The sequence below is a fragment of the Pseudorca crassidens genome, chromosome 15 (assembly GCF_039906515.1).
Source record: "Pseudorca crassidens isolate mPseCra1 chromosome 15, mPseCra1.hap1, whole genome shotgun sequence".
NCBI classification, from domain to species: Eukaryota; Metazoa; Chordata; class Mammalia; order Artiodactyla; family Delphinidae; genus Pseudorca; species Pseudorca crassidens.
This window is the reverse complement of record NC_090310.1, coordinates 74,725,751-74,747,647: the sequence shown is the minus strand read 5'-3', so window position 1 is coordinate 74,747,647 and position 21,897 is coordinate 74,725,751. Positions and strand designations below refer to the sequence as shown.

Here is a 21,897-nt window from a genome sequence, read left to right as displayed (position 1 = left end):
TACTGCCAAACATACTGGTAACTAGGTGCTGCCCCAAGCTCGCCAAGCAACCCCCCTCAACAGGGATCCCTTCCCTGACTCTCTCCTCATTCCCAGAAATTAAAGAGTTAACACCTGACACAGCAGGGGGCCTCCAAGGACCTGGTCTTCCGAGGGCCCTTCTCATTGGTCCCTGCAGACGATTACAGGTGGACAACAGGTGGAGCATCGCCCAGGACTATGATCCTGGCCCTGATTCTGTTGCCTCCACCCCTCGCCCTGGACCCAACCCCTCCCCCAGTCCAGCTGCCCTGTTCGGGTTGCCCTGCCTATCTCTCTGACTCTGGGAGTCTGGAAGTACCGGTGACTCAGGGTCTCATAGCGGTAGGGTCCTGCATCCAGTCTCGTGGGTATGAGTCTTGCTGGGCAAGGGGCTTCAAAAGGGAGTTGGAAGCAGAGGTGGAACAGAGCTGCCCCACCCCAGCCAAAGGCTTCAACGGGAAGGAAAGTCAGCGGGATCCCCTCTCTGGGTCTCAGCCAAGCGAGGGTGGCCACGGCCCCCCCACCTGAGCCTCAGCTCCCTCTGCCCCTCGCACCCTTGCTGCCTCCACCCTGCCAGAGCCTTCATCATCTGTAGATTTATTTCACGATAATTTCATTTCATCCCTGACTCCAGAAAGATGGATCGGCCAGTGAGGTGACTGGGGAATCTGGGTTGGGCTCGTAAATGTCCTGCCCTGCTGTGAAGCCCCCACGAAGTGCACTTAGCGAGGTGGGTGGAGAGGAGTGAGTGTGCCTGGCTATCATCCACCTCTCCTTGCCACCCTCTCTGGGGGCAGGAGAGGGGGCGGCACATTCATGGGGAAGGGAATTTTTTTTAATATTTTTCTAATTTTAATTATGCTTTATTATTTGACCTACATGCTATTTATGATTGTATTGATTAATTTTAAATTCTTTTTTCTTTTTTAAACCCCACATTTGTTTATTTATTTATTTTTCTGGCTGTGTTGGGTCTTCGTTTCTGTGCGAGGGCTGTCTCTAGTTGCGCCAAGCGGGGGCCACTCTTCATCACGGTGCGCGGGCCTCTCACTATCGCGGCCTCTCTTGTTGCAGAGCACAGGCTCCAGACGCGCAGGCTCAGTAGTTGCGGCTCACGGGCACAGTTGCTCCACGGCATGTGGGATCTTCCCAGACCAGGGCTCGAACCCGTGTCCCCTGCATTAGCAGGCAGATTCTCAACCACTGCGCCACCAGGGAAGCCCAGAAGGGGGAATTTCCCTGCCCTAGAACTATTGAGGGTTTTCTCTCCACATTAGTTCCAAACAAGGCTGATTGTCACTTGGCTGGCAGGATGACCCACCTTCCCCTGCCCCTCACCAGCCCCCAGCCGCGAGGGGAGGCTGTCTCCTGATTGGGCACTGGAGCTGGCTGGGGGGAAAGGGAACAAGAAGCAGGGGCTGTGCCCTCTCCTCCTTCCTCTCACTGGTCAGCAGGAGGCTTTGTGCTGGGCGGGAACGGGAGGCTTGTGAACAGCTAGCCCCTTTTGGGAGGGAAAAGCGCGCTCATACACACACATCTAACAAACATACACACAGAGAGAGAATAGTAGCACACCCACACTAACACCTGCTAGAGAAGAGATCCCAAACGCAATAGCAGAATCAAAGCCGCATAAGAAAGGGGCACGGGATTCGGGATACCTGCTGCGCTGTGTTTCCTTGGGCCACTTACTCAACCTTTCTGAGCCTCACCTAGTTCAGCTGTAAGGATAACTATACCCCCTCAAAGGGTTGTTGTGAGGATCAAATGAGATCATGTGTGAGAAGTGCCTGGCACATTAATGGAAGAATCATGATGACTACACACACACACACACACACACACCCCTTCACTCTCCTTTCTGCACCTCCCCATAGCCTCACCTCTGACCTGCAGGAGCTGCCCAGAATAGAGCCGCCTGGGGCCACATTCAGGTCTTCTTCCTTCACCTCCCCCTACCACCCAGAGCAGACACTCACAGGGAACTAAGGTCTAACCAGTGGTTTTCAGTCCTGGTAGAATCTTTGAATCACTGAGAAGCTCTTAAAAAAATACCGCCGCCTGAACTATTACCATCCCACCCCCACCCCACAGACATTTTAATTTGTCAGGAATGAGGTTTGGGTCATTCTCAGTGTTAGGAACGCAAGCTTGGTATCTAAAGAGGGCTGAGCCCCAGCTTGGCCCCAGCTGGCTCTGATCTGGGATGCATCCCTCACTTCCCCTCTCCCAGCCTCAGTGTTCCTCAGCTTAGATAAGGAGCCTGCCACCCAGGAGGGCTGCCGTGAGGATTGTGGCCACCGGTCTTTAGCACATGGTCTGGCCCTGGTAGCCTGGGAGCAAAGGGGACGCTCCTGGGAGCCAGCTGGGTCCCCACAGCTCCAGGTGGGACTGAGGTTTCTTGCTGTCCACCCTCACCCCGGCACATCCCTCCAGGCGCTGCTGGGCCCTCCTGCCTCTCTCCACATGAAACTCTAGCCCCTTGCCTTCCTCGAGGGCCGAAGGCTCAGCATTTCATGTCCCCCAGCCCCCAGCCCCCAGCCCCCATAGTAGCCCTTCCAGGGTCCAGGATGGATCGGGCCTGCAATTAGATTTACTCGCGGTATTTGTTTCACCTCCGGATCCCCGGCTTCCCGGATGGGAGGGGGACGGGAGAGGCAGCTGGGTTCCTGATTTGATCCCGGCACTCCTGCCTAATTAGTATTCCAAGGAGAGCTGGCTCCACAGGCCCCAGGATTTGTTTGCCAGCCGGCCAGTTCCCTGTCTCCCCAGTTCAGAGTGAGTAATTCTGTCCCTCCCAGGCCCATTTAAAGGAGTGAATAATTAGTTACATTCAATTAGGCCTCTCGCTGCCACTGTGGCTCCTGTCTGCCTCACTTGAGGGGACAGGCTCACTAATGAGGTGGCACATGTCTGACACGGGGCGGGGGGTGGGGAGTGGGTGTTAAACACCAGTGACCCCCAACCCCTCCGCAGAGGAAGGGAGAGTGAAAGAGGAAGCGGAGGTGTGGGGGAGACGCCGTAGAAGCAGGAAGGGGCTGAAGAGGAAAAGAGAAAAGCCGCCTAGATGTCCATCAATACGGAGCCCTCACTTGAATCAAGGCTCCAGCTGGACAATGGAATCCTATGCAGCAATTAAAAAGCACGTTGTCGATCTACATTTATTGGCATGGAGAGATGTCTGCCGTACACAGCTAAGCAAAGAAGATGCTTACAAAGCAGGGTATGTACTAACAGCCCAAGTGGAAAAAATATTTTTGGCACGGAAAACAAGTCTGGAGGGACCTGTAGCTCTCAGTTGGGGTGTGGGGAGGACTTACAGGGGGACTGATTTTCCTGTGTGTTGCTTGGATTGGGGGCACAAGGAGTGCAACGCACAGGTGTGACTTTTGTGATTAGCCCAAACAATAGTACTTGTTCAAAAGAGAACCAGGGTGAGACGCGAGGGCTGGGAGAAGGGAAAGGAGGTGGTCGGTGGGGGAGGGGCAGAGACAGCAGAGGGTGGGAGGGGGTCTTGGAACGAGGAGGTGGCAGGGAACTAGCTCGGCGCCAAGGCCCAGCGGGACGTGCCAGTCAGCGGGAGAGAGGCAGAGAGCCCCCAGGGACTGGGAGGGGGGACTGGAGTAGAGAAGCAGGGCACCCCAGCCGCCCCGCCCCGTCTGTCTGGGCGAAAGCTGCTCACTGATTTTACTGAGCAACACGAAGCCGCGGCAGCAACGTTGCACGTCCCAGAGGATGTGCCCCCGCCATGAGCGTCTCCATCCCCCAGACTCCAGGACCACAGCATGGGTGTTTTTTCCTTTTTTTTCAAATTAAAACTATCTCCCCACCCCTGCCGGTGGGTTTGTAATTTTCTGTGCCAGAATCACGGGGGGAGAGAAATCCTTCAGGCAGAGTCTTTAATAACTTCTGCTGCTCAAGGAATCGACCACAGGGCCCTAAAGGCTTAAGAGGAGAGTATGTGGGTGCATGCCTGGGAGGCTGAGATGGGGGGGTCATAGGATTAAGAGGACATCTACACCCAGCTCAGCCCCGGCCCCTCGGTCCTAGAGTTTCAATGCTTTAGACCCAGTTAACCGGGGACTTCCCTGGTGGTCCAGTGGTTAAGATTCCGCGCTTCCACTGCAGGGGGTGTGGGTTCAATCCCTGGTCGGGGAACTACGATCCCACGTGCCCCGCAAAAAAAAAAAAAAAGGAATGCTGAATAGAGCCAGTTAACCAGGGTCACAGGGTGGAGCCTAAGGACCTCTCTGCAGCCTCCCAGATGGGGTGCAGAGAAAAGAGACAACCTGCCTAGGACATGTTGCCTAACTTGGCTCTGGACCCTCCCAGGGCCTCAGTTTCCCCATATAGAAAACAAAAGTGTCGGACACAATGAAATTCCCAGTCTCTTTTAATTCCAACCCTCTGTGACATGCTTTCTTGGGTTCTCACAGAGTTGTTGTTTTTTCTTTTTCTTTTTTTTTTTCTTTTATTTTTGGGATTGGTAGCATTTAAACATTGGGAGATTTCACATAGAAATCTGGATCCCCAGCAATACATAACTCTCATCCCTGGAGGGCAACCATTAGAAGCAATCCATAGATGCTGCCCCACCAAAACGGGCAGAGCCTCGCCGCTTTGCCAGAGTCTGTGCCATCCTGACTCCTCCTGACCCGGCCTCCCTCACTTTCCAGCTCCTGTGTGCTCCGCTGAGTCTACAACTGCTGTCCTAGAGGTGAGTTGCTCCTGCCGTGGGCTTTCGCTCCGCCTGGGCAGTCACACTGTCTTTTAACGGCCTGATAACATGCGCCTGTTTTTTTTACTCGCTGAGTGGGTAAGAAGCAAAGGTTTTTGGATCAACCTAGTTAAGTCCAAATCCCAGCTCTGATTCTTCCGACCTTAGCAAGTCATTTAGCTTCTGAGCCCCATCTGTAAAATGGGCGTTAGAAGAGACTGTGCCTTATGCAGGGTTGTCCTACGGACTTAGTGCATGTGAAGTTCTTAGGACTGTGCCTAGCGCAGTGAGCCCTCTGTCCATGTGCATTCTTAGTGCTGTCATGCACAACCCTAGCTCGGCGAGAGGCCGCAGTAGGAATGCAGCTGATGCTTGTTAAGAAGAAGGAAGCAGTGGAGAGGGAGACCTGGGGAACGGATGAAGTTAGTAGAGATCGCAGGAGGCTCAGGCGGATGGACGGTGGAGGGAGGAAATGAGAGTTGGCAAAAGCCAGACGCCAGTCTTCGGGCATTACTTTGGCGCCACCTTCTGGCTATTGTGAGCCTCACACCCACCCATTCATCCACAGGCCAGAGTAGACACTACAGTGGGCTGATCGCCTTATTTTTAGAATTGGCAAGATCCTTAGAACTTGTAGAATCCCAACCCTTCATCACATCTGGGGGAAAAAAAGCTCAGAACCAGAGAGCAGCTTTCCCAAGGTCACACAGAAGGTTCCTGGCTGAGCTCCATTTAGAACCCAGAACTTGCTACAGGTGCCAGGAATAACAACCCCTTCTCTTTGCTGGGGATGCCAAGATATACAAAATTATACCTTCTCATGCTTGACCTCTGCTGACTCTTGGGGGGGGGACTTCTCCAAAAGCAGACTCTGCAACAAGGAAAGAATGTAGGTAGTTTACTGGGGAGTTGAACCCAGGAAGCACCAGTGGGGTGGTGGAGAATGACACAGGGAAGGGAAGACAGCCATGGAGGGCATCTGTGGCTCGAGCCCTCTGGGGAACCTAGGAGACAGTATAGAACACACCTCAGATTTGTCCCTCCCAAGGGCAAGGAAGCCGGGTCATGTATCCTCCAACTTTCACTCCTATTTGGTTGAGAGTTTTGGGGGCGTTAGCTCTCCCAGGTACATCTTACCTGCCCTACACCTGCACCAAGCATTTTTTTTAAACCAAGGAGGGACTTCCCTCGTAGCACAGTGGTTAGGACTCCACGCTCCCAACGCAGGGGTGCCGGGTTCGATCCCTGGTCCGGGAACTGGATCCCACGTGCATGCCGCAATTGGGAGCTCGCACGCCACGACTAAGGAGCCAGCAAGCCGCAACTAAGGAGCCCGCCTTCCGCAAGTAAGACCCAACGCAACCAAATAAATAACATAAAACCAAGGAAAGCCCCGAGGTAAGCAATCCCAAGTGCTTGCAATCGGAAAGCGACTGCTTATCAAGAAATGTGAATGCCAAGGGTGGTCGTTCTCAAAGTGTGATCCTGGACCAGCATCGTCACCTGGGAAACTTGTAGAAATGCAGTCTTGGACTCCATCCCAGACCTACTGAATCAGAAACCCTGGAGGTGGGGCCCAGCAATCTGTCTTTTAACAAGTCTTACAGGTGGTTCTGATACATGCTCAGGATTGAGAACGAAGGGCCTAGGAGAGAACGAAGGAAGCACCCACAGCGTCTGTCCGTTAGATTGTGTCCATTCGCCAGATGAGCAAACTGAGACGCTAAAAGGTGAAAGTGACCTACCCGAAGCCACACAGATAATAGGTGGCAGAGATGGGTCTTTTGTCTCCTTCCACCATACGGTCATGTACAGTACGTAACACTAGCATTTTAGACTCTAGGCAGGGGATAAAGGTGAGGTCGCAGAGCTCCCCTCCCCCCACTCCACACCACCACCACTTTGCACTGCTTTCTGAAGCAGACGTCTCCCCCTGGTGCCTCCCAATGGTTCTCTTCTGGGAAGCCTGCCAAGCCAGGCGCCCCTCCCTTGGCTCTCAGCTGCCCTCACCGCCTCCACTGGGGCAAGCCCTCTCCACGCTCACCCGCCAGGCGGCAGGACGTGTTGGGAAATCCAAAGCAGCTTCTCACGAAGGCGGGGCTGGGGTGAGATCCCTGGGGTAAACCCGGCTGGCCTCACCCTCGCCAGGAACCTCTGTGCTGGGGCTTTGCAATCCTCTTCCTTCCCCTTCTTGCCCTACAACCTTCCCCTCTCCCCTCCCCTGCCCTCCCCTCTGTTCCCTCTCCATCTGCTGCTCCTCCTGGCTAGGCTCCCCCTCAGTTGGCACAGCAGGAAAAGAGAACAGGACGGTTTATTTTTATCCTAAGATACTGCTTAGGGGGAAGGGGACACCATCTGACCGAGAAGCAGCAGCTCCTGTAGCAGTTGGGAGGTCAAAAGGAGATAGAAGGCCCAGGAGCTCCCTGGGAAGGGGCTACAGATGCAGGCTCCAGAGAGCAGGTGGGGCTGGGAGAAGCAGCATTGGACTAGGAGTGGGGAGCTCTGAGGGGCACCACTCTGAACGGCTGTGTGACCATAGATAAATTACTTCACCTCTCTGGGCCTCCATTTCCACCTCTGTTAAAGAGGGAGGGAGGAAAGGAGGGATGCTGGCCCTGCCTGCCCCGAAGGCTACTGTTATGAATGTGAATCAAATGGGGAAAGCCCTTTGCAAACATGATGCCAAACGTGAGTGCATGTGGAAACCACCTTAGAAGGGCAGCAGCCTGGGGGACGTCCTTATTTATCCTCCGAAAGTGCCCTCATTCTGTGAGCCTGACAGCATGTGAAGCAGCTCATGTCACCCAGCGTGTCCGCTCCCTTTTTTCTTTTTACACGTTTGATGACTTTTTAATTACATAAGCAGTCTGTGAATTCACTCTCCTTTTGGGGAAAAAAAATGAAGCATTATGGGAGAGTCAAATCTTTCTTTAACCAACCCTCCCCCGGACCCTTCTTCCCCAACCAAGACATTACAATTCTTTGAGCTGTGCATGTTGTGTGTGTCCTTCCAGAACCCCCCTGCCATCCCGACATATATAACATATACTACGTTTATACACATATCTGTAGAAGATATATTGTTTTGGGTTACTTGCTTTAAAAAAAATGTTTCCATGCCCACCATTCTACAACCTGCTTTTGTTTTCCGCCCATGACAGTGTTTTCAAGATCCTGCTGCATAAATATATTACAGTTTTATTTAGCCAGTCCCCTGTTGATCGACAGTTAAGCAGCTTCCAGTTGCTCACTGTCACAAACAGTGCTGCGATGTGTATCTATGCATATGCCTCCTGGGCTCCCAGAAGCCACCGCGTTACACCTGTTGGCACCGAACCGCTGGGTTGGAAGGTTTGGTGGATACCCTTGTACGGCCTCCCCAAAGTTTTGTTACCATCTTTGATATCAAGTTGGGAGACTGAATGGGCTCCACGGCTGGGGTGAAAGGTTCCCCGAGGTGAACTGTTTCTGGACTGCAGGGGTGCAGGCAGAGGGGGGCTGTCGCCCTCACCAGCAGCAGCCCCAGGCTCTCCAGCCACGTGCCCACATTCCGGTGCCACCACGCTCCTGGGCACACACAGCTTCACTCTCGCTCCTGCACGGAGATGCGGCTTTCTTTGCCATCCTCCTGGGCGACCGGCTGACACCAGTGTAAGGTCTCCTGCACTGGAGGGGTGGAGTGGGGGCCGAGAAAATCCTCTGGATCAATCGTCTCCACAGGATCCTGCCTTTCAGCCTTAGGGTGCAGAGCCTGGGGAGACAAGGCTTGGGGTTACCCCTAGCATCTCAGCCCTTCCTTGGAAGCGATTCCACTCTTCACCCCTTCCCCTTTCCCAAACGGAGGGTCAGTGCTCATTCCATGGGTGCGTCCTGCCCCCTGCTGGCCACACCAAGGGTGTCAAGAAGCTTCCGCAGTAGGAGCCAGTGGGGTTAAGGAAATGTCCCTCCATCACCCACCCATGGATCCCACACCAAGGCCCCAAAGATGCGGTTCCCCCACATATCCAATGCCAGGAAAGAAGAGCAAATGTCAGACTTTGCCAGCGGTGCTAGGGCAGCTCTGTGGGAAGGTGAGCTCAGGAGATGAAAAAGGCGGGTGCTGAGGGAGAGAAGGGGAAGAGCCCTGGAGCACAGGGGAGGGGGCGAGGGAACAGACCTTGAATCAATGTTTCTGCCATATAGGCAACAATGAATCAGTCTTTCTTTCCAGTCTGACAAAACTCAGCCGGTTCCCCAGGGTGACCTACCTTAGTCTCCTGCTTCTTGACCATCTTTCCTAGAGAGAGAGAAAAACATATAGGATGGGGAGTCACTGAGGCCAGATCAGGAAACAGGTGACCCGTCAATTGTACCTTCTGCTGCCTCTTCCCCCATCACCTCCCCACCTGGGGACTCACTGATACAGGCAGATACCAACAGGACAGTGAACAGGATCACCATCGTGATGGGGATCACCACCAGGGTTCGCATCCGATTCTGGAAACCTGGAGAGATCAAGACTTCAGCGATGGCTCCCCACCGCCCTTCCCGAAGCTGCTGCACCTCGCTGGACTTCAATGTCTAAACTCATCCATATCAGAAGTTTCAAACAGGTGGCTCCTGGTAAAATGTGGCCAGCAGATGTCTTTAGTGTGACTGGCACATTTTTTTTCTTTTTTTTAATATTTGCCGACATTTTTAAATGGGAGATTGTGTATTTAAAATCTGGATATCTGATTTCTCTTGCAAATTGGGAAGATCCAGCCCTAGTGGGCCAGCAGCCCACATGGCGCCCACTGGCCAGAACTGAGTGGTGATAGTTGTCTCTACCGGCTCGCTACACTGCCACCCCTCCCTACTCTTTGCCCAATACCAAGGCCCAGCATCATTTATGTCTGTAACATTGCCTTTGTTATAGAAGAATTGGAGGAGAAGGGAAAGTATTTCTTGTGCCTAAGTCTCTATTCTAAATGGGAAAATGAAAAAAAGACCAAGAGACAGGGTAAGGACTAGGGTAAGGCTAGTGAAGCACTGCCTCTGGACAAAATTTAAGGGGACACCAAAAAAACTCAATAACTGGGACTTCCCTGGTAGTCCAGCGGTTAAGACTCTGCACTCCCAATGCAGGGGGCCTGGCTTCCATCCCTGGTCAGGGAACTAAGATCCCACATGCCACAACTAAGAGCCTGCACGCCAACCTACATGCTGCAACTAAAAGACCCCGCATGCCGTAACTAAAGGTCCCGGATGCCTCAACTAAAGATCCTGTATGCCGTAACACAGGATCCAGTGCAGCAAATAAATAAATAAATATTTTCTTAAAAAACTCAGTAATCAAGATAAGTCATATTTTAATGTCATGTTTTAAAAAATCATATCAGCAAAGTCTGGCCCACAGGCCAGCTGCCTGTTTTTTTAAGTAAAGTTTTATTGGAACCAGGGATGGGATTAGGGTGAGGCAAGTGAGACAAGGTTGTACAAATACAGGGTTGGATCCTGTCTTTATTTAAAATGTTGCTATTCTGTTCGTTATGGATTTTTTGCATGAATTTTGATTTTTTTAATATTGCATCAAATGGTTATCTTGATTACGGCATTTTTCTGGCACGCCCTTAAATACTGTGCCCAAGGCAAGTGCCCCTCTCACCTCACTCTAGTCCCAGCCCTGCCAAGAGGCAAGTGAATTTTAAGGAAAAGAAGAGAGTGTATTTTTCTTACCCCTGATCTTTTCACTCATTAACATGATCCTGCCTAATCCCCGTAATTATGTGAGTCTGTGACCTGTGCCGTATGCCAACCTCCTCATTCTAAAATCAAAACTGAGGCCCTGAGGGAGTTCCCTGGTGGCCTAGAGGTTAGGATTCTGGGCTTTCACTGCTGTGGCCTGGGTTTGATCCCCGGTGGGGGAATTAAGATCCTGCAACCGCGTGGTGCAGCCTAAAAAAAAAAAACTACAGCCCTGAGAGGAAACAGAGTCACACCATGCTGGCCCTCAACGTGCAGGGTAGCAGAATAGCACTGAGGGAGCACCTCCAAAGTGTCAGAACCCATGCCAGGTACTTATACCACCCTATTAAGGGAGGTGGTAGTATCCCATTTCACAGATGAAGAAACTGAGGCTCGGGGGGGGGGACTAACTTGCCCAGGCTCCACAGATAAGTGGCAGAGCTGGTTGCCACAGTTCCAGACTGCTCCTCCTCTTGCTTTGCCTCCCCTCCCTCTTTCCCCACTGGTGCTTCCAGGTGCCCCAGTCTTCCCCTCAGCTCCCCACCTTCCTAGCCTGCTGCCGGGGCCCGTTCTCCAGGACTCACCACAGACAACATCTGTCTTGTTAGTCCCTGCATGTTGTTCCACCAGGCCTTTGCTCTCGCAGCTGTGTATAGACACGTGTACACACACACACACACACACACACACACACACACACACACACAGAAAGAGACATTAAGTTTCCCCAACCATGCGATTTCCAACCCCAGAGGGAGACAGCCAACAACCAGCAAGTCCAGGTTCACTGAGCACATAGTATGTGCACCCTCCTGGGCTGGTTACTATGGGGATGACACAGACTCTGTTCTTACAGAGCTCGTGAGTGCAGAGGAAAGATGATGGTATATCTTGAAGGAGTAAGGAGAGCCTCTGATGAGGGCCAAGCTTTGTGATACAGGCTCATGTGAACAGAGGATTGTTCAGAGAAGAGGAGACAGAATCCACAATGGCTGGAATGGAGGGATGATGGGGGCTTCTCAAGCTCGGCACTACTGACGTTTGGGGGCCACATAATCCTTCTTCCGTGGTGGGACCTGTCCTGTACATTGTAGGATGTTCAGCAGCTTCCCTGGCCTCTACCCACTAGACACCAGTAGCCTTCTCCTCCCCAGCTGTGACAACCAAAATGTCTCCAGATATTGTCAAATGTTCCCTGAGGGAGAAAACTGCTCAGCTGAGAATCTCTGGTTTGAGGGTCATCCAGAAAGACTTCCCTGGGGAAGTCAGAGCTGAGTGGGCCCTTGAGGGATATAAAATTTAGAGCATCAGTATTTTCTCTTCAAGCAGGACAACACGATATGGGAGATTAGGTGGGTGACGAGCCAGATGGTATAAGGAAACTCTGGAAAATTGGGTCTTTAGAACCAGATCACTGAGAATCAGCCATGAAGGTTTCAGCTGGATTCAGCTAGTGGGTCATGTCAGCATCCAACCAGATGACTTAAGTTGTGAGAGGACTTAGTTGGCCAGAGAGCTCCCCGGAGGAGAAATGACAGAAAAATGCCAGCCAGGAGGCCATCGACAGAATCCAAACATGAGATGATGAAGACTGGGCCAAAGTGGTCCCAGGAGGAATGGAAAGGGATGGACAGAGAAGGACATTGCAAAGGAACAAAACATCTAAAGCTGGAAAAAGAGAAAGAAGCTTCAAAGAAAGCACATACACAAGAAGAGTGCTTAAGAGTTTTCGAAGCACGTTACATGTCTTTTCCTCAAACCTTGTAAAATGAAGGTCATTCCTATTTTCTGAATGAGGGCACCGAGGCTCAGATGAGGGTCACACTTCCACCCCTTCTAAGCTGAGTGAGTTTGGAACCCAGTGCTCTGGTTCTATGACATAAAGGAGCCTCCCTTTCTCATTGAACATTTATCAGTAAAGATTTATTGAGCACCTACTATGCATCAGGCACTGTTCTAGGCATAAGGGATGCATCTGTGGAATAAAAAAAGTCAAGTCTCTATAGTTAAGGAGTTTACCATCTACTGGAGAAAGGCAGACAGTAAACAAATAACAAAGTATATATGGGATGCTACTATTTGTGTGAAAAATATGTCTGCATGTGTGTGCATGTATTTGTTTGTGCATAGACTCTCTAGAAGGACACACATGGTCCAGTGGCTGCTGGATGGTTGAGGGTGAAAGGGAAGCATATCACTAGAGGCCCTTCTGTGCCTTCTGTCCTCACGCCTGTCTTACTCGTTTTTTCAAATTAAATGTAAAAGGTTAATCAGGCGTGTGTTTAAGGTATTCCAGGCAGAAGAGGTTGATGCAAGAGAACGAACAGTGTGTTGACAGGACTGCAAGCAGCACGACGTGGGAAGAGGTCAGGAAGTGGAGCTAGAAGGTCGGAGGCCATGCACAGGAGTCAGGGTTTTATCCTAAAGGCACAGAGAGCCATGAAGCATTTTAACAGGGAGTGCCATGATCCAAAATGAATGGTGGAAAGTTTCCTTCGCCAAAGGGATGGAGAACTAGCTGAAGGGGAGAGAGTAGAGGCAGGGCAGCTGGTGATGAAGCCCAAGCTAACGTGGTGACGGTGGGGATAAGTGAAAAGGAGGAGGAGTCCCAAAACATCTGGAAGGTCAGATGGACAGGACCTGGTGACTGATTTGGGGAAGGGGGTAAGGGGAACTTTGGAACGGGTGCCCAGAGGCATGCTTGTGCCTTTCACAGCGGGTATGGGGAGCAGGCAGGTGCCTGTGGGTTGTCTGCACAGAGGTATACCCTCGGCAGTTAGATATGACAGTCTGGGACCCAGGAGACAAATTTCAACAGGAGATGTTGATTGGGAAACGTCCAAGGGCAATGGTAGCCGAAGCCAAGTGGGCGGATGAGATAGATGGTCCAGGGGAGGCGGGCAAGGTGATGGGAGAGTAGAGCCTAGAATAGAGGCCTAGAAAACCAGCTAAGGAGGAGCAGAGGAGGGGTACAAGGAATGGAAGAGAGGCGTCACGGTGCCCCCAAGAAGGGAGGGCTTCACCAAAGATCAGAGATCAGCGGTATCTATTACCACCAAGAGAGAGAAGGCAAGAAATGCTGAAAAGTGTCTGTCTAGTTGGCCACGAGGTCACTCTAGAAGTTCTACAGGTGCACGAGTGTGTGTGGACATGGGGAGCAGGGGCTGAAGGGCAGGTAGCCGGAGAGAATGGAAGCAGGTCCCATGCCCCTCTCGGGGCAGGAAACACAAGGGATGAGTCCTTATACCTTGTCCAAGGGTGACACTTTTCAAAAGCAGATGACACACTGGAGAAGAAGCCGACCGGGCAGCGTTCACAGATGGTATCAGAAACCCCTGTAGCTGAGAGGGTAGAGGAGGAGTTAATCATCACGGCGGACCACCTGTCTGGCTCTCAAGGGAACTGGCAGGCAGGCAGGCCTGGAAGAGCATCCTGCCTTAAGCCCTTCTCCCCCCAGCATCCTGCTGCAGGCAGGCCCCAGGAAGACTTCTCCCACTGCCCTCTCAAGGCAGATCCCCATGGCAGGAGGCAGGAGGCAAAGTTTCTATTTCCCACCTGCTCTGGTGGAGATATCCGCGTAGGTTGGTCCCTCCCCACCAGGGCTGAGTGCCCACTGCCCAGCCCCGCTCCTTTGGCCTTCACCTCCTCTCTCCTGCCTCTAGAGCTGATTCCCAGACAGACCACTTACCCATCTGCTTGACCCCGAAGCCAGGGAGACACAAGCTGTGCGGGGTGCAACTTTCGCAGGTGTGACTGGTACAGTGATGGCCTTCGTCACATGTGCAAATGGTGTCTGTTATTGAGGTGCCCTCCGTCTGGATCTGGAGCCCTAGGTCTGGGCAGGGATGGGCAAGAAGGATGGGAACCCCTTACTGGCCATGCTTGGGGGGCCCCGATCCTCATACTTCCTGTTCTTTTTCTCTTAGACCCTCTTCCAAGTAGGGGTGGCAATCAAATTAAGTAACAACCAAGACAACCCAGACTCTAACCGATCAGAACAGACCCTCGCTATGAAAAACAAACAAACAAACAAACAGAACGGCTGTGCTGTCAGCAACGAGCTGGAATATCGGCCCAGCTCCCAAGTGCCCCTTCCCCAGCAGCCCACGCACTGGGGTTGCAGTATCTGTGCTGGTGACAGTATTTCTCACTGTTGCGGGTGGCTAGGAATTCGCCTTTACTGCACGGAAGGCATTCTGTTTCGGTGACCTCTGTGCAGTCATTCATCAGTTTCTGTCCTGGAAAACATCAGGAAATGAGGTAGCTCTGGCGCACTCAGTGAGTCAGACACTGAACTGAAAACTGATGAGGCCGGGCTTTAGGGAGGGAGAGTCAACGATGACAGTCTCAGACTCTTCCAACTTTCATAGTCTGGTAAGGGACATAGAAGAGATAGGAACCCTAAGTTCTGGGTAGGCAGAGAGGGACCCCAGAACGTCCTGGGGCAGGGATGGAAAATGCCAGGGGTCAAGACACGAGTTTATAATTGACACAGGGGGTCTGTATCTGCCAGCAAACCAAGAGGGGTCCCACTATGGGGCTAAAGGGTTAGCATCTCACCTGGTGGGCACAAATTACAGCACCGGCTGTTTGTTTGGTATTGGTTTTCTCTGCATGAAGTGGGTGGTTCTGCGTGGACCTAAAAACAAAATTGGGCAATTTGAAGGGATCTTGAAATCTCCGATATAGCCTTGGCAGACAGGTGCAAATCAGCCAGGACAGAGGTTAGAACTGAAGTGGAAGTCCAAAGCAGAGAAACAGCGCCTGCATATTACTTGTTGTGTTTGTTTTTAACTAAACTGCCAACTAGTATGATGACAAAGGCACCCAGAGAATCAATCTGGTATTTTACAAAGTAATTGCGCTGGAAACTCACAATAGTCACTGAACTAAACAGATCTTCCTTCTGGCTTGACTCCTGAGTCTTTCCTCTACCCAAAAACCCAAGAGCACATGAGGACTCCAGCATCTCCCCTGGAGTCCTGAAGCTGGCTGACTCCAGCTGGTCCTAGTCTGGACAGGGGCTATATTTAGCACCTGACCTCTTCCTTCTATTCTTTTGCTCCCCCCCCTCTTCCCCTCTCCAAGTCCCATCATCTGATCATCCAACCCTTCTCTCATGAAATGCAAGGATGGAGAAGCCGGAAGAATAAAATCCAACTCTTTTACTTTACACATGGTGAGACTGAGGACCAGAAAGGGTGGGTCACTTGCCCAAGGTCACACAGTGATAGAATCCAAATGAGAACTCAGGTTTCAATACTCCCTCTCTCCAACAACTTGAGTCTCATCTGCACTATTTTCACTACATCCAGGTACCACCCAAGCTATTCATTACTTCTTGTTCATTTAAATACATTTATTTTCAATGTAAACCTCACATCATTGCCATGAGAGAAAAACCAGTATCACTTCTCATAAATAAAAGGCAACCCTAAAAATAAACTCAACAGAAACAAAACGATGTTATTTATTAAACCCCAGCTGATCGCTTTGCTTGCTGACAGCCCTCTACCTCAGGCCTGCTCTTGATTTTTGTTTAAAAAGGAGGATTAGCAGGCATTTGAGAGGTATTAACTATATTCTAGCTCCAGCGACTTCCTTCTTGAAAAAATGAAAAGGATTTTAAACAGAACTGTAAAGTGAACCTATGTTGTTAATTCTATGTCCTTGTGCTGCCTAAATCATCCCACACTTTGGGAACAGCCTGTGAAAAGAACACAGCTTTAAGGGTCAAATAGCTTAAGGCTCCAATCTTGACTTTGTAACACTTAACTAGCTATTTTGCCTCTCTTAGCCTCAGTTTCTACATCTCTAAAATGGGAGTGATAATACCTGCCCCACAGATTTTAGGTTGTGAAGATGAGAAAGAATAGATGTACATGGCCTGGCATAGTATCTGGAACATAGTAGGTGCTCATTGAATGGCAGCTTTAATTATCATACATATATGAGTATCTGCTTGGATGCCTAGCAAGCTGGCTAACTGGCTGGCTTCCAGGATCCTGCCTAATTGGTGGCTCTCATTCAGCCTGGGTGGGCAAATTACTTACAAAAGTGTATCTGACCCCAAATGGGGAAGGAAATAGCAAAGGCTACTGCTCCCACCATCACATCGCAACACACTATCCCATGAATGTTCTCCCCGCAAGCCTATGGACTTTCCCACCACACTCCCAGAGCAATGAAAGTCCTTTACGTCATTTTCAAACACACAAGAAATACAGCTCCTCCTCTGTAAATCTGTCAATCCCCAGTTCCCACTTCACAGCTTCGATCCTTCTGACACGAAGGAGCTTAGGACCAAGGCTTGGAGACTCTCACCATCTGAGAGGCAGGCTCAGGAATCAGGCAGATGGAGATTTATATTCAGGTTCCACCTAGCTATGAGGATTAGGGCAAGACATTTTCTCTCTCTGAGCCTCAGTTTGCTCACCTGTATAATGTGGCGGTTAAAAGAAATCAGACCTAGAGTGCGTGTAAAGCTTCCTGGCCCACAGGAAGCTCTCAACAAATAGCCCCAGTTATTGTTGTCACAGCCTAGTCTCCACCTGGAGCTAAAATTGGGAGATTGTTCTTGAGAAACCACGACCACCCTTCACCCTACCTCCCCTGGCTTTTCCTCCACTCCTCCTCCAAGAGCCCTCTTCCTGCCTCCTTTCTCCCTAAGAGCCATTACTTAGAGTGAAAATGAAAGCTCTGGGACCAAAGCAGCTTTCCCATGAAATCTCTTCCCTTGCTGCTAACCCCCTACTTCATGGGTCACTCCTGCCCTGCCTTCATGCCAGAAACTACAGCCCTTGAAAGTTAGGGGGAGACCAGGGGGGTTGCGATGAGAGTGTCCGGTACTTGGGGGATTCCCAGCCTCCAGAATGAGGAACTACAAAAATACACTTAAACTAAAAGCGAGTCAAGTGTGGAACTCTGAAAATCCCGGAGATGTGCTTGGTTGGGCATATCTGAGCCCCTCTCGTGCCTAGAGAAACCCCTGCTGGTCTCCTAGCCCTTTCATGGTCCCATGAACTGTTCAGCTCCCCTGAGAGTCCTCTATGTCGTCTTAAATTCAGGAGGCAGAGACACAGCCTTGGGTATTCCTCCTAACTTGGATCACCCAGGATTTGCGGCCGGTGGTGGGAGTGTTCAAAGCTCCTTGCCTTCTCAAAGAAGCACCTGGGCCTCTACACTCATCCCTTGTTCCCAAAAGATGCCCTGGAAGAAGGCAGCCCCAGCTGGCAAGGAGATGAACCACTCACAGAGGCTGGCGTCTGTCCACAATGGGAAAGAGAAGGGAAACTAGCCAGACCCGCCCCTTCACTTGGCTGCCCTCCCTTCCCGCTTCTGAAACCCCTCACCATCTCTTTGTGGCCAGCCTCTGACGCAGACCCAGACTCCAGTCTTTTGACCAGATCAAGCCTTCAGGTTCCCAAAATCCCAACCCCATCTGCGCTGGCTAGGCACTTTTCCTGCAGCGACCCCACTATGCGCCCTCTGTGGGCTACCTGGGACCCCAACCTGGGAGGAGAGAGAGGCAGCCCACCTCATTCAGCCCGGACCCGGGGTACCCTACCCAGCTTCCACCCACCTTCCTGTCCCCCCAAAATCAGCTTGGAAGGTCCCCTCCCCGAAGTATTGTTTCTTTTCCCATTCCCTACTCTCTAATTTCAAATTCCCGCCTCCGGTCGGAACAGAAACTCAACTTACGGCGGTCAGAAAGCAGCCCCAGAGGAGACACTGCAGAGGCAGACGAACCATGGCGAGGTGAGAACCCGGCGGCGTGGGGAGAAAGCGCCAGGACCCGGCCTTTTCCACTTCCACTGTCCCAGCCCATGGACCCTCCCAGGAAAGGGGCGGGTCTTAGGGGACAAATCGCGACCAGCCTCGCTGACGGGGGCGGAGCTCCGGGCGAGTCACCTCTCTGGGGTTTCCCCCAGGACAGTCCCGGGTAGTCTAATTCCCCAAGGAGTTTAGGGACGCGCCTTGGGCGGGGAGGGGTGGGGGAATCGGGAGGCGTGGTTCCAAGGACAGCCCTTCTTGAGACTCCTCCCCCCCCCCCCCCGGGACTACAAAGGCCGAACTGAATTGGCCTAGGAGGAAGCCCGCTTCCTGGGGGTGGGGAGGACGCGAAGGGAGTGAAGAGAGATCCCTATGGGTGTTGGGAAGACTCCCCCCGCGCCCCGCGTTCTTCCCCGCCGCCTCCGGCAATCCCGGCAGAACCGAAAGCGTCCCACACCGCGATGGAGAGGTCTGAGGAAGTTCCCAGAAAACGGGAAGGTCACAGCTGAGTGGTGGGAGGAGGGCTGGGGAGGCCTTTCATGGAAAAGAGTTTCTCACCTTACAGTTTCGCTCTCTTTCAAAGGAAATTCCCTCGCGTGGGCGCAGCGTCCCAGCCTCCCCGTCCATCCAGCCGTCCGTCCAGCCATCCATCCAGCCATGCAGCCCCCACCAGATTGTGTTCCATCCCAGTTCCCATCCGCCGCCTGAAGACAGGCACTCAGAGTAGATCAGCCTTTCGTGGGATCGTAGGACCCCCTGAGAATCTTAGGACACTGGAGACCCCCTAGTTCTGCAGAAACACACACACCCTTGTACCTATTATTTCCCCAATTCAAACCCTCCTAGCTGTTCTTGAACCAGTGTTAACACTCTGCTCTGCAGCAGGAAGCACCTGGGTTCTGGCCTAGGCTCTGCTTCTGATGGGCTGAGTTTCCTTGAGCCTTAGTTTTCTTCAATGAAACCTGAGGAGTTTGAACTAGACAGTGGTTGGGGTGATGCCCCCCCAAGCTCTGAATTTCTGGACTGGGCCAAAAGGCCAAACTGCACAGATCAAGGAGGATGGGAGAGGAGAGGGCTGCTAACCCCATTCTCCTGGCTTCCGCTGCAAAGGGCACATTTGTAGACCTGCAGATTCTACCTCCGGAATCCATCGCCTCTTTTCTATCCCCGCCCCCCCGCCACTACCCTAATTCGGAGGCTCAGCATCTTTCACCTGGGCTGTTGCAACAGCCTCACTCATTCAATAAGTATTTGTTGAATCTCTGCTATGTTCCAGGCAGCTTCCCCCCCACCACCACCACCACCCTTTCTCTCTCTCTCTTTCTCCCCCTCATTGTTCACTTTGTTGCAGTTCTCTTTTGTAGGATCTGGTCTGATCAGGGCACTTCACTGCTTAAAAGCTCTGCGCTCCCCTAGGCCCTCAGGATGCTCCAAATTCCTTCTCCTGTCACAGCTGAGTCTCCGCTCAGACCCACCCTCTCCTGCTCCACTCACACCCTGCCATGTCCCCCACGCACGCTGGCTTCAGCCATACTTGCCGTCCCCCCACTTTCCAAACACACAGTTGTTTAGTCTGTGTCTTGCTGTTTTCTTCCTTCTCCTTCCTCGAATGAGTTTAAGTTTCTCCTCCTCTTCAGTTAAGCCTCCTCTTAACTCCCTGGGACAAAGGTAGATACTCCACCCCACCTTCGCCCCTGCCCCCATGTTCCCACATCATAAGCATGCTGGACTATCACTCCCATCTGCCTGGCCCTATTTGATGGTGAGCTCATTGAGGGCAGGACTGAATCTATGCCAGGCCTGGGCACCAATACGCATTTGCTGAATGAATAAATGAGTAGGTTTTTCTTATTCTAAGCACAGCCTCCATCGGGAAGGAGATACAAAGCTGGTAGTCCCAACACAGACCTCAAGTTGATGGTCAGACACCAGTAGTCCCAGAACACTTGAAAACTAAGACCAGAGGACGTCATGAAAGCCACACAAGCATGCCTGGGATAGAGAGAACATTAAAATATCTTTTCCCTTTTTAACCCACACTGAAAAAACAAGCACAGTTTTAATTCCTAAGGGGGCTAGGGAGGGAGTTACTATAATAACTTCAGCCATTACTTATTCATTATTTGCTTGATTCTAAAATTGGGCCCTTCACAAAACTGCCTTGGGAAGCAAGTACACAGAATTAAAACATTAATTATGTTATATAAAACATATCATAGCAGCAATTAAAGCAGCTTAAATTACTATGTGAAAGAATAAATAGTAGCCTTCGGGTGGCCCCATGGGGTGAAAACCAGATGAGATAAAGGGAAGATATTTTAGTATATGCATATCCCAAGGAGACATGGGCTGGCGGGCATGGGCCCAGAGAAGGCATCGAATCTCCTTGCGCTGGAGAAGGAAAGAGAGATGATGACTTATGGGGAGGGTGGCAATATTTCAGAGTCCCATCAAAGGGTGGAACTATGAAGGGTTCAGTGATGGGAGTAGGGCAAAGGACGTTCCAAAGAGTGGGGACCCAGGATTTTGGAATCACAGAGGAAATGGCCTTTGCAGGGAGGTGGGGGTCCCAGGGCCAGGTGAATGGATGAGAAGCATGCCTGGAGCTCAAGTCCACAGCACTGCCAGAATCCGGCTACTAGATGGTTCTAAGATGCAAACCCAATTGTGCTGCTCCCAGGTTTGAATCAACTCCCCAGAGCCCTCACTCCTTAAGCCCGCAGGGCCTCAAGGCCATGGGGTTCCTGGCCTGCCTCTCTAACTGTCCTCTCTGCCTTCAACTTACTCTCCAGACTGTGTTGTCATCTCTCCCTGGAAAGCCCTTTCCCACTGTCCTTTCAATGAATCAACTCTTTCTCATCCTTCAAGGCTCAACTCAGGTGCCCCTTCTCTGGAAAGCCCTCTCCATCAGCCAACCTGGGATGTGCACACCTGCCTCCCCGGGCCCTCTCGGCACCCTGGAGCTGCTCGCCTAAGCCAGACTTCAGTCCTACCAAGCCATGTCTCAGTTATTCTGTTTACTCACAGTACCAGTGCATTGAGGCAACTCGACCTGGTGGGATATAATAATAAAGCTTTTTTCCCTCTATCTCTGCTTTCAGCCCTGCTGTGTTGAATCTCCATTTTCCATCCTTTAATGACATCTTGGGCAGATTGCATTACTTTTGGATCCCTTTCTGTTGTTAAACCTCCACCCTTGAAAGCTTTATTCTCAAACTCAATTTAAATCTCATTTTATCATCTCCCTTACTGATCCAAGGATTGACTTGTGCTGGGACCCCACCTGTTTGGATAAAAAGTGGAAGCGGGGGCATGGCCTGGTTGGGAGACACGCCCTAGCACCCTCCCTTTATTGAAATTGGGAGGAGGGAGCAGGAACGGCCCTCTGCAATATAGCCCTCTCCCTGTTGCTTGACCCTGCTTTCCTGGCTAACCCAGGGAAGCAAGGGTCCATACATGGTGTCTCATGGAGCGCATAAGTAAGTCTCTTAGGTAAGGGCTTCTCCACTGCAAGGTTCTCTGACAAGGAGCATCCAGCTCAGACTTGAGCTCTCCTACTGTACCCCACCACCAGGGCGCCTGCCACCGGTGGGACCCTCTTGTTCAGCAGTCAGCCTGCTTGAGTGGGGTCCCGGAAAGTCTGGCTAATGACTGCAGCATCCACTTGACCCAGAGAAACT

The 21,897-nt window shown here is 51.6% G+C and overlaps 1 protein-coding gene across 1 annotated transcript; it reads right to left on the bottom strand.

Moving 5' to 3' along the window:
* Window positions 1–8,175: 8,175 nt before the first annotated feature.
* Window positions 8,176–18,303, bottom strand: CD40 (CD40 molecule). Its single transcript, XM_067708299.1, has 9 exons — window positions 18,146–18,303; window positions 15,005–15,083; window positions 14,557–14,682; window positions 14,133–14,279; window positions 13,692–13,785; window positions 11,029–11,090; window positions 9,136–9,222; window positions 8,986–9,014; window positions 8,176–8,489 (listed from the first exon to the last, which is right to left on the bottom strand). The coding sequence occupies exons 1-9, from the start codon at window positions 18,194–18,196 to the stop codon at window positions 8,322–8,324; spliced, it is 843 nt and encodes a 280-aa protein (XP_067564400.1). The 5' UTR covers window positions 18,197–18,303; the 3' UTR covers window positions 8,176–8,321.
* Window positions 18,304–21,897: the final 3,594 nt, after the last annotated feature.

Coding starts and splice junctions, on each gene's coding strand:
- CD40 (XM_067708299.1), bottom strand. CDS start 18,196: ATGGTTCGTCTGCCTCTGCAGTGTCTCCTCTGGGGCTGCTTTCTGACC. Junction 9,223..11,028: donor CAAGACAGATGTTGTCTGTG/GTGAGTCCTGGA, acceptor TGATCTCTCCAG/GTTTCCAGAATCGGATGCGA. Junction 8,490..8,985: donor TCAAGAAGCAGGAGACTAAG/GTAGGTCACCCT, acceptor TTGTCTCCCCAG/GCTCTGCACCCTAAGGCTGA.